General features: G+C 39.8%; 1 protein-coding gene across 1 annotated transcript; it reads right to left on the bottom strand.

Annotated features, from left to right (window-relative positions):
• Positions 1-3269: 3269 nt before the first annotated feature.
• On the bottom strand, positions 3270-9480 carry LOC311235026 (E3 ubiquitin/ISG15 ligase TRIM25-like). Its single transcript, XM_084322338.1, has 4 exons — positions 9447-9480; positions 7000-7632; positions 6694-6852; positions 3270-6438 (listed from the first exon to the last, which is right to left on the bottom strand). Exons 2-4 carry the CDS (start codon positions 7624-7626, stop codon positions 5938-5940), a joined length of 1287 nt encoding a protein of 428 aa, XP_084178464.1. The 5' UTR covers positions 7627-7632; positions 9447-9480; the 3' UTR covers positions 3270-5937.
• Positions 9481-11805: the final 2325 nt, after the last annotated feature.

Consider the following 11805-nt stretch of genomic DNA (forward strand, 5'->3'; position numbering starts at 1 on the left):
CCTTAACAGAGCCCAGTACAGAGTGATTTCAACACAGTGTGGACCTCTGCTTTTAAACAGGGCAGGCTCTTAATGGCTCACTCAGCAAATCAGATGCTACTAGTAAACAGGAAACAGTCCCTTAATGGGGGCACTTAACTAAACAAAATGGCCGTTTTAAACACGCCCCTTTAATCAAGTCAGCTGGTTCCTCACTTTTAAGATTCACTAATAAACTTAAAATGGCTTACCCTAGTTTTCAGTATAAAGCAATGTTTCTCAGTGAGTGTGTCCTGTCCTTCCTTAACAGAGCCCAGTACAACAACAGTAACAAAGAAAGTAGAGAACCCGGGGGAGGAAAGAAAGTACTTTTACTACTGTATTTAAATAGTTTTTAGGATACTTTACTTGAGTATTTCCAGTTTAGGGATCTCAATACATTTACTATACTACACTTCAAAGGAAGTTTCCTAATTTATTTTCCTCTACTACATTTATACAAACCCTGCGAGTTACTGTACTTTCTTTTAATCCAAAATATGTGATAAGATGGAAAACATAATGTACATTTAATGTGTAAGTCTGTCGATGTCAAAAGGAAGGAATCACAACCAGCATAACTGGATGAACAACCAGTTTGACATCACACAGGTTGATGCATTGAGAATTTAGGAGCTCTCAAGCATTATAATCCATACAGAATGTGTACTTACTTTAGTTACTTACATACATTCAATATTGACTTTTATGCTATTAATTAAGTCGAATTTTGAATAGAGTCCTTTTTCCTTTTATCAGAGTATTATTCTATAAAATGGGGTAAAGTTGGTTTGATATAGGACATTCACATATTCCATTTCTATCTTCAGCACCTCTGTCCCTTTGCCTGTGGGGAAGTCCACATCTTTATTTTCATACTCAAAACAATCAACAAAACATTTTCACATATATTCACCTTTTTTAATTAGTATTGAAATTCAATAGCGTTAAAATCAAACAAGGTAAAGTTCCGAATGCTGCTTTTAGTCTAGAGATATCCTCATATATTACCATTGAAATTAAATAGTGTTACATTTTTAAATGACAGTAGAGTTCCAAAACAATCCTGAAGTCTGCAGCTCGGAGGAGCTCCGAGACTCACAGTTCTGAGTCCATGTGAACCACATGAGAGAAAGGCTAGAGGTCAGCAGGCTTATTAAGACAGCTGCCTGGTGTTTATTCTTTTGACTGTTTCTTTCTTTTCTTCTTGATGTTTTGATTGTATATGTTGTATATGTATATGTTGTTGTTTAAAATAAAACGAGCAGAACTATAATAAATGGTTTATTATATAATACAATATATGCAAATAGATGCAACCTATATTTTATAATGATTTGTTATGGTTAATAATTAATTGTAAAGCATCTATGAACATTACTGATGTTTATAATGGATACGGATAATACATGCTTTGTAAAGCATACATACATTGTATTTGAGTAGCTGTTTAAAAAGCCTTCAGACTGACAGCAAATGATTATACAGAATCTCCATTTCTCCACAGAGACAACCATAGACAACTCAAATCAATGTTAGGGCAACGGCTGAGACCCTGAATTAACCCTTGTGTCTGGGGAAAAAAAGTGTTACACTCTTACCATTAAGGGACAAAATTGTCCTCTTGAAAAACGCAATAAAAATATTATGTTGAAATAATTTTTCACCTTTCTTTTCATAAACATTTTATTCAACTTCAGCTCTGATCATAACAACAACAAAAAATTGTTAAAAAAAAACACAAAAATACAAACATTTTTTTTGTAATGTCAGATTGAAAAGAATACTCACACTCTTACCATAAAGGGACAAAATTGTCCTCTTCAAAAACGTCATGAAAATATTATATTCATAAATCTTTTATCCAACTACAGCCCTGATCATAACCACCAAATATTCAATTCATTTTATAATTGTAACCCGTCAAATGCCAGTGTGTGTGATGGCAATATTTTCAATATATCAAATGCAAAGTGGAATTTTCTGGGGGGGATTATTACAGGCTAGTATATGTCAATGATTAGCAACAACACTGATTTCGATGGATTTTTCATTTTTTTTGTAATATCAGATAAAATAAATACTCTGCCAATAAATGCCAGTGTTAGCTAGAGACCACGAGTAACTATGCCAAAGTTACTCAAAGTAAAAAGGTACTGTATAGTTCAAGTCTCCTTGATAACAGAGGTCAGGTCAATGTGAACCACTGCTCCCATGACCTCATAACATCACCTCTTAACCCTTTGCTAGTTTGTAGTGCAGAGTCCTATTACCTTATTTCACACTAGAAATGAATACAACATTACTTTGAACAAGAACATGTTTATTTTTCAACAATAAGTGTGAGTGAGTTCAGTCTTTGTAACAGGTGTGGCAGTATGTATGTGTGCATTTTACACTTGCAGCAAGTAGGGATGTCCGATATTATCGGCCTACTGATATTATCGGCCGATATCGGCATTAAAATGTGATATCGGAAAATATCTGTATCGGTTTTAATTTTTTTTTTTACATTTCTATAACCTTTATTTACCCAGGCAAGCAAGTAAGAACAAATACTGATTTTATTTATTGTCAAAAGTATGCATAATGTTGCGTTAATTCCACAACAAGAGATATGTAATGTTAATTACGTGAAATTATTACATTTGGGGGGGGGGGGGGGAACCCTGCATATATCGGTATCGGTTGATATCGGTATCGGAAATTAAGAGTTGGACAATATCGGTATAGGTAAAAAAGCCAATATCGAGCATCCCTAGCAGCAAGTGATTAGTGGCCTTCTTTGTCTTGGTTGTGCACTGCACACACAGGGCGGGATCCACAAAGAATCGATTGCACGGTGCTAATTGCAAGCAACCTTACTTACACTTCATTATGAATTGAAAATGTTGTTAACAAGACAAAAGTCTTTCTCGGTATGCATCCCCTTAACAATTGTGTGTATTGAGTGAATGAATGAACACTTTATTTAACATATTGCAGAATGGGTACAATACAGTACGGCTCAATACACACAATTGTTAAGGGGATGCAGACCAGAGAAAGACGTTTGTCTTGTTTACATCAGGGTCCCCCATTTTCAATTCATAGTGACATTTATGACATACACAACATACATGACATCATGACATTTATTGCATAGGGACATACATGACATACAGCCTACAGGTATATAGTACTGTCTGTTACATATACGATATGCAAATATACAGTACTGTTACCCATAGATCCTAACAGAGATTATATACATATGATGGGGAGGACACTGTACATTAGGAGGGGGTGGGTGGGCGGGAGAAAAATATATACATACGGTGGGGGGGGGGGGGGGGGTTGGACCTTTATGGTGGCCAGTTTCGAATTGCAGCCTCCCGTAGGTGCTCTTTAACACTTTCAGTGCCACCAGGGGGCGCACGACTTAGTGCTTGAATGCCACCATCTGCGCCAATGTTAACGTTAATATCGCCTAATCTATGTTTTAAATTATGGCTATGTGTCTAATCTGCCCGTCGCTTATCAAAGAATCATTTTCCAATCAGTGCTGTCAAGGCAGATTGGTTTTTTATCGCTTAATTTCCGTTTGAGAGCATTTTGAAAAGCACCCGTTTTGAGGTAAAAAACAGCCCATTCTGTGATAATCATCTTTTACTGGAATATTCCAGAACGTTGATATTTGTCGGCCTATTTATTAATCTTTTTCAAATAAACGCTAGATGATCAATAGTATACGTGCACGCACGCACATTCGAGGCGCGCGCTGATAATAGCCGTTTTCATTTCCTCATGGATTTTACAGTGAAACCGCTGGAGCACATATCAGAAAAAAGCTTATATCTTCATCAAAACGAGTCTGATTATCCTAACACTGATACCTGACATCAGATGGTATCCAACTGGTATATTCCAATTCCTGATCACCATTCGAAAAAATCGATAAGTGTATAGATCTAACGTGTATACAGTAGAACTCATGATCCGCGGCGCTCAGAGGATCCAGAATGAACTCCGGTAACCCCGGCTGCATCAGTGGACTGGAAAATGTGGACTAGAATATTTTTTTCCCCCATCCATTTTCATTGAGTCCATTCCAAAATCCCTGATGTCATCTGGGAGACGATAGGGGGCGCTTTTTTCACATCTGATCGCCGGCGGCCCTTGGGTAGGCTTGCGTGATGCAATATGATTTCAGATCGCTAAAAAAAATTAAAATAAAAAATTCAGAGAAATCTCGTGAGTGGCATTCAACGTTCGGGGTGTAAACCCGAGATAAGCCGTGAGTGGCACTCAAAGTGTTAAGAGCGGTTTTGAATGTGGGTAGGGATTTATATCTTTTTACGGCTGTGGGTAGGGCGTTCCACATTGTTGTGGCATAATTGCGAAATGTGTTTAGTCCCTTGTTTGTGCCGAATCTGTGTTGCACATGGTCTGTGGAACTCCCTCTGGTGTTGTGGGCGTGGTATTCACTGACCTTTGGGAAGTATTTTGACATGTACATGGGTACCTTAGTCGTATAGTGTATCTTGTAGACCAGGCCCATTGCAAGTTGCTGTACTCTGTCGTCTACTCAAAGCCATCCTAGGTAGTCAAAGTGGGCAGGGGTGAGGTGGGTTCTAGGAGTAAGGTCAAGTAGTAGTCTGACCAGTTTGTTTTGTGATGTTTGTAATCTTGTTTTTAGCGCCTTTGAGGTGCTTTGGTACCATGAGGTGCAAGCATAGTCGTAGTACCCTTGAATGAGTGCTCCTGCCAGAGTCTTCAGGGCATTCTTGTTTACCAGAGGAGATACGGTACAAGAATCTAGTTCGTTGGTTGACTTTTTTTTTTTTTATTACGTTTGATGTCATTTTGTCACAGGAAAGATTTGCCTCTAGGATGAAACCCAGGTATGTAATTTCATCTTTCCTTGTGACAATATTGTCACCCACTGTAACTGAGAAGCCGTCGGTCTTGCTGAGTTTGTTATTTGATCCGAAGAGAATGGACTCTGTTTTACCCAGGTGTAATGATAGTTTGTTATCAGTGAGCCAGGTGCAGATTCTGCCGAGTTCTGAGCTGAGGGTTTTTTCAACCTGTAACTTGTTCTTGTCGGAGACCAGCAGGGCTGAGTCGTCCGCAAACAGGAACAAGTTGCAGTCACAAGCTGCCGACATGTCATTTGCATAAATTAGGAACAGTAGCGGTCCTAGTATGCTTCCTTGTGGAACACCACAGCTCACTGTGAGGGGGGATATGAATATGAGCCGTACTGTATTGTACTCATTCTGCAATCTTAAAATGTTCAATCAATCAATCACCTGGACAAAGGTGAAGGTCACTCTGTTTAGTTCACTTTCACATAGGACTGGCACGCAGAGATGGGGGAGGGGAGGTCTTGTGTTCTGTTCAGGCCTCAGCATCTCAGCTGAACAGACTGCCTCTGCTGTAACGCTGATAATGTGCTCCTTACTGCAGTCAACCTGTACTTTAACTCTTTCACTACCGCAATACCAAATGGTTAACCCTTTCACTGCGACAATACAGAAGGTTACCCCTTTACTATCACACTAAAGTCTGTAGTGTGATAGTAAAGGCTAAAGGGTTAACCTTCTGTATTGTGGTAGTGAAATGGTTAACCATCAACCTCAGCTTTAATCTTTGTTTCAACCTATTCTCCACGTTTTGACTGAAAGATTTGTCCCCACATGCAAAGGGACAGAGGTATTGAAGATAGGAATCAAATATGTGAATATGCAAAGATCTAATCAAACAAACTTTACCCCGGTAGGCTAGAAAAAAAGCTAAACATAGTGTGTGTCCTTCAGAACAATGATAGAGTGACTGAGTGAATGTAACTCCTAATTACCTCATCTTTCACAACCATATTCAAGATCAATTTAAATCCCAAACCCTGGGTAGAGGAGCTGTGAATGTCACTGATCTCTACTTCAGCTCACAAAACTCAGCCTTCCCACAGTCATATAGAAGCCAAAGTCCAGGATAGAGAGGCTGAGTGAATGTGGTGTTGACTCTGTGCAGGAGGGTCATTGTGTCAGAGACGCTGTAGAAGGACAGAGTACCTGCCCTGTGATCCAGGTACACTCCTATTCTGGAGGACCGGGGGCCCGGTACTGTTATTCTCTCTGTATTGTGTCTGAATCTGTAATTACTTTGTGTGCACTCTAAAGTCCAGGATTTTGAATTGTATCCAAATACACAGTTCTCCTTAGTGCCTGTTCTACTAATGTCTTTGTAGGAGGCTGCTACAGAAACCCATCCACTCCACTCCACCTCCCAGTAACAGCGTCCAGTCAGACCGTCTCTACCCAGAACCTGACGCCATTTAACAAATCTTTCTGGGTGATTAGGATATGACTGCTCTTGCTGCATCAGTGTTGCTTTTCTGTTCCCCTCAGACAAAGACAGACTTGTGTTTGTTGTGTTCTGGTCCAGTGTGATCTGAGAGGAATATTCTAAGAAGTCAGCTCTGGTCTTGGGCTCTGGTGGCAGTAAAAGATTAACAGTATTCACTGTTGTTGAGATTATGGGCCACTGCTCTTTTAGAACGTCCTCTAGTTTGTCTCTCAGCTTAGACACGACCTCAGTCACATCTGCAAAGTACAGGAGAGGAAGGACACTGATGCTGGGTAAGTCTGTAGACTCACTGGGACGGGAGAGGGAGGGGTAACTCTGTAGAAAGTGGATGTGGTCCTCTGTGTGTGAGAGCTGCTCCAGCTCAGTGGCTCTCCTCCTCAGGTCCGCTATCTCCTGCTCCAGTCTCTTCTGCAGTTCTTCAGCCTGAGTCATTGTGGTCCTCTGTTGGGCTCTGATTACCTTCTTCAGCTCAGAGAGCCTCGTCTCCAAGGAGCGTATCAGCTCAGTAAACATTCTCCCACTGTCCTTCACTGCTTTATCAGCAGAGCAATTGAGAGAAGCAACAGCCTGTTGGGCCTCTTTGAGTTGCTTCTCTCTCTCCTGGACTCTCTGGTGGATTTTCTGCTGACTCATGCCAAGCTCTTTCTGTCTCTCCGTCCTTTCTGCTGCAGCTGAGACTGTATCATGGCCTTTATGTTCATCCATGGAACACAAATAACAGATGCACTGCTGATCAGTACAACAGAAAACATCCAGAATCCTGTCATGACGAGAGCAGGTGTTCTCCTGAAGCCGTGTGGAGGCTTTGACCAGCTTGTGTTTCTTAAAGGTATCAGATTGATAGTGAGACTGGAGGTGAGTTTCACAGTAAGAAGCCAGACATACCAGGCAGGACTTGAGGGCTTTCTGCTTTCTCCCAGTGCAGAAATCACAGGCCACATCTCCAGGTCCAGCATAACAGTGATCAGGAGGAGCAGCTTGGAGTCCTGTATTCATTAGTTGTTCTATCATTTCAGCCATTATATTGTTTTTCTTCAGAACAGGCCTCGGATTAAAAGTAGCCCTGCACTGGGGACATTTGTAGATCCCCTTCTGATCATCGTGATCCCAGCTGTCTTTAATACAGCCCATACAGTAGCTGTGTCCACAGGGAATAGTTACCGGATCGTTCAGTAGATCCAGACAGATAGAACAGCAGAACTGGTCCTCCATTACTGAAACATGGTCCCGGTACAGATCAACTCCTTGCTGCGCCATTTTATTCTACAAAGACAACGAATGAATGAATGAATGAATGAATGAAAACTTTATTTAACAGATTGCAGAATGGGTACAATACAGTACGGCTCAATACACACAATTGTTAAGGGGATGCAGACCAGAGAAAGACGTTTGTCTTGTTTACATCAGGGTCCCCCATTTTCAATTCATATCGACATTTATGACATACACAACATACATGACATTTATGGCATAGGGACATACATGACATAGGCCTACAGGTATTTAGTACTGTTACATTTGTGACATATATACGATATTCAAATATACAGTACTGTTACCCATAGATCCTGACAGAGTATATGTATGGGAAGGGGACTGTACATTAGGAGGGGGTGGGTGGGAGAGAAATATCGGTGGGGAGAGAATATATAGTGTGGAGGAGACTGTACATTTGGAGGGGGTGGGTGGGTGGGAGAGAAATATACATACGGCGGGGAGAGAATATATACATGCGGTGGGGAGGAGACTGTCTATTAGGAGGGGGTGGGGGGTTTGGACATTTACGGTGGCCAGTTTCGAATTGCAGCCTCCCGTAGGTGCTCTTTAAGAGCGGTTTTGAATGTGGGTAGGGATTCACATTCCTTTACAGCTTTGGGTAGGGCGTTCCACATTGATGTGGCATAATTGCAAAACGTGTTTAGTCCCTTGTTTGAGCCGAATCTGGGTTTACTTTAACATGATTTGTTGAGCTTCCTCTGGTGTTGTGGTCGTGGTATTCACTGACCTTTGGGAAGTATTTTGACATGTACATGGGTACCTTAGTCGTATAGTGTATCTTGTAGACCAGGCCCATTGCAAGTTGCTGTACTCTGTCGTCTACTCAAGCCATCCTAGGTAGTCAAATCTGGCAGGGGTGAGGTGGGTTCTAGGAGTAAGGTCAAGTAGTAGTCTGACCAGTTTGTTTGTAATCTTGTTTTTAGAGCCTTTGAGGTGCTTTGGTACCATGAGGTGCAAGCATAGTCGTAGTACCCTTGAATGAGTGCTCCTGCCAGAGTCTTCAGGGTATTCTTGTTTACCAGAGAGGAGATCCTGAGAGAGGAGATCGCTGATAACAAACTATCATTACACATGGGCAAAAAACACCTACGGGAGACTGCAATTCGAAACTGGCCCCTGTAAATGTCCTAACCCAACCCCCTCCAATGTACAGTAAATGACCAAGTATGGTTGTCAATATTACAATGTACAGTTTTGCTTGTACAGTTCAGTGTTCCCCACCAAACCTCCCCCGATGTACAGTTTTTACGTCAAATGTATACTCTCTTTTCTGGATGCTTTTTGTATCACAAACAGTACTGTATTTGCAAATCTGGTATGTCATAAATGTATAGATGTAGCAGTACTGTCTATCTGTATGTCATGTATGTCATATGTCCTGATGAATTGAAAATGGGGGACCCTGATGTAAACAAGACGAGTCTTTCTCTGGTCTGCATCCCCTTAACAATTGTGTGTATTGAGCTGTACTGTATTGTACCCATTCTGCAATCTGTTAATAAAGTTTTCAATCAATCAATCCGGTACAAGAATCTAGTTCGTTGGTTGACTTTTTTTTATTACATTGGATGCCATTTTGTCACAGGAAAGATTTGCCTCTAGGATGGAATCCAGGTAGGTAATTTCATCTTTCCTTGTGACAATATTGTCACCCACTGTAACCGAGAAGCCGTCGGTCTTGCTGAGTTTGTTATTTGTTGTCACTAACATAACGCATATATATATAAAGATATACATCTAAGGATATTATAAAGTAAATACACAATAACTAATAATGTAAACAAAAACAATCTCACATGAGTTGAACGAACGTCTTGACTGGAGGCGGAGTGAAACAGTGTGTAACGTTAAAACTCAAATGGCCGCTCGGCAATGCTGAATAGGAGCACGGCGCGTGATTTTCTTTCCGTAGCTTTTGTTTGCGAAGACGCTCTATGATTGGCTAGCCCGCGTACAGCGAAGACCCTTTCTGATTGGTTTAGCGCCGAAGGGTCTCTTCCGCATATTCAACATCAATTTATATGTTGTTCCCTAACCCTAACTCTAAGCATAACCCCCATTCGACTTCGAAAGAGGGCCAAAGTGAAAGCATAACCACTTTGAAGCAGAGAATATATATGTACATATATGTATATATGTATATATTAATTGAAAATGGTATGGGGGACCCTGATGGAAACAAGACAAACGTCTTTCTCAGGTCTGCACCCTTAACAATTGTATGTATTGAGCCGTACTGTATTGTACCCAATCTGTAATCTGTTAAATAAAGTTTTCATTCATTCATTCATTCATACAAGGCGGAAGAGACCCTTCGGCGCTAAACCAATCAGAGAGGGTCTTCGATGTACGTGGCTAGCCAATCAGAGAGCGTCTTCGCAAACAAAGGTTACGGGAAAAAATCACGCGAGCACGGCATATCCGGTCAGATGCCCTCTAGTGGCCGGCGATAAACTCTTCAAAAGAGAGTGTCTATTTTACTGTGATTCATAGATAGAAGATGTTTTTTTTTAATTTTTAATATATATATATTTTTTTACATAGTTCAGGACTTTCTATCGTCATCAACTACCTCTAATTTGTTTACTTTGTCAAGGAAACCCAACTAAAACCCATAAGCACAAAGAGAGACATAAAGAAAATGGTATACATACTCAATAAATCTCTTTCTTTCTCTCTCTCTCTCACACACACACACACACTTTCTCTCTCTCTCATAATTATTCTCTCCTCTCTTGCTTTCTCTTTGTCTCACACCCCCTACAGGAGTACAGTCTCCTCACCATCATACTCTCTGTCAGGATCTATGGGTAACAGTACTGTATATTTGCATATCGTATATGTCACAAATGTAACAGTACTATATACCTGTATGTCACGTATGTCCCTATACCATAAATGTCATTATGTTGTGTATGTCATAAATGTCACTATGAATTGAAAATGGGGGACCCTGATGTAAACAAGACAAACGTCTTTCTCTGGTCTGCATCCCCTTAACAATTGTGTGTATTGAGCCGTACTGTATTGTACCCATTTTGCAATCTGTTAAATAAAGTTTTCATTCATTCACTCTTTCTCCTCTCTTGCTCTCTCTCGCTCTTTCACTGATTTGATTTACTGGTGAAAGACCCTGACTTCATTGCTGGACATTAGTGTCAAAGTACATCTGCAGTAATTCTCATTTCATGAGCAAAGTTATATATATATATATATGAAATGATAATGCAATGAAAACTTATAAAACCCATGATTACATTTGTTAATAGGATATCTAGAGAATAACTTGATGTTACCAAATATGCATTAGTAAATAGGTACAGTTTTTAGGATACTTTACTTGAGTAGTTTCCTAATTTATTTTCCTCAACTACATTTATACAAACCCTGCGAGTTACTGTACTTTCTTTTAATCCAAAATATGTGATAAGATGGAAAACATAAATGTACAATTAATGTGTTTACAATAGGTTCAGAAAGTACAGATCAAGGTAGACTTAGTATGGAGTACTGTATATATATTGCACAGGATAGACTTATATTTATAATTATAGTTACAGTATATGTATTGTACCGGGAGTAGACATAACATAGAGTTAGCTATATTTGTACCAGGGGTCGACTTTAGCAGTTATTTGTATATTTATAAAAGGGTGGGCTGTACACACATATTTGTATTATTGATACTGTAGAGTGTAGAGTATACGTATGTTTCTATGAACTCTAACTCGTTTCATTTGAACACTATTGAATTTCAATGATAATGTTAGATTTCGACTGAATTTCTCATGTAGCACATGGAAATAGTGAGTTCAAGTAAATTCCTTTGCGTTGTTTTCAAAGTTCTATATTGAGGTTCAGTCGGTGAAACGGCAAGTTTCAAGCAAATATCCACACGGTTCTGGGTTTATATGTTCAAGATCTAATCAAACAAACTTTACCCCGGTAGGCTAGAAACTAGAAACAAAGCTAAACATAGTGTATGTGTCCCTCAGAACAATGATAGAGTGACTGAGTGAATGTAACTCCTAATTACCTCTTCTTTCACAACCATATTTCATTTCAACCTTTATTTAAAATCGTAAGCATCTGAGGTTTCCCTCATTTACAGAAACGACGATTGTACAGTACATAATAAAAACAATATTCACAGAA

This window comes from Notolepis coatsorum, assembly GCF_963971535.1.
Source record: "Notolepis coatsorum genome assembly, chromosome: 10".
Classification (NCBI taxonomy): Eukaryota; Metazoa; Chordata; class Actinopteri; order Aulopiformes; family Paralepididae; genus Notolepis; species Notolepis coatsorum.

Bases quoted from the DNA above. Each gene is read 5' to 3' on its own strand.
- LOC311235026 (XM_084322338.1), bottom strand. From the start codon at position 7,626: ATGGCGCAGCAAGGAGTTGATCTGTACCGGGACCATGTTTCAGTAATG. The intron at 6,853-6,999 runs AGTCAGCAGAAA...CGCTCCTTGGAG, and splicing joins GACAGAAAGAGCTTGGCATG to ACGAGGCTCTCTGAGCTGAA. The intron at 6,439-6,693 runs TTTCTACAGAGT...ACACTGGACCAG, and splicing joins ACACAGAGGACCACATCCAC to AACACAACAAACACAAGTCT.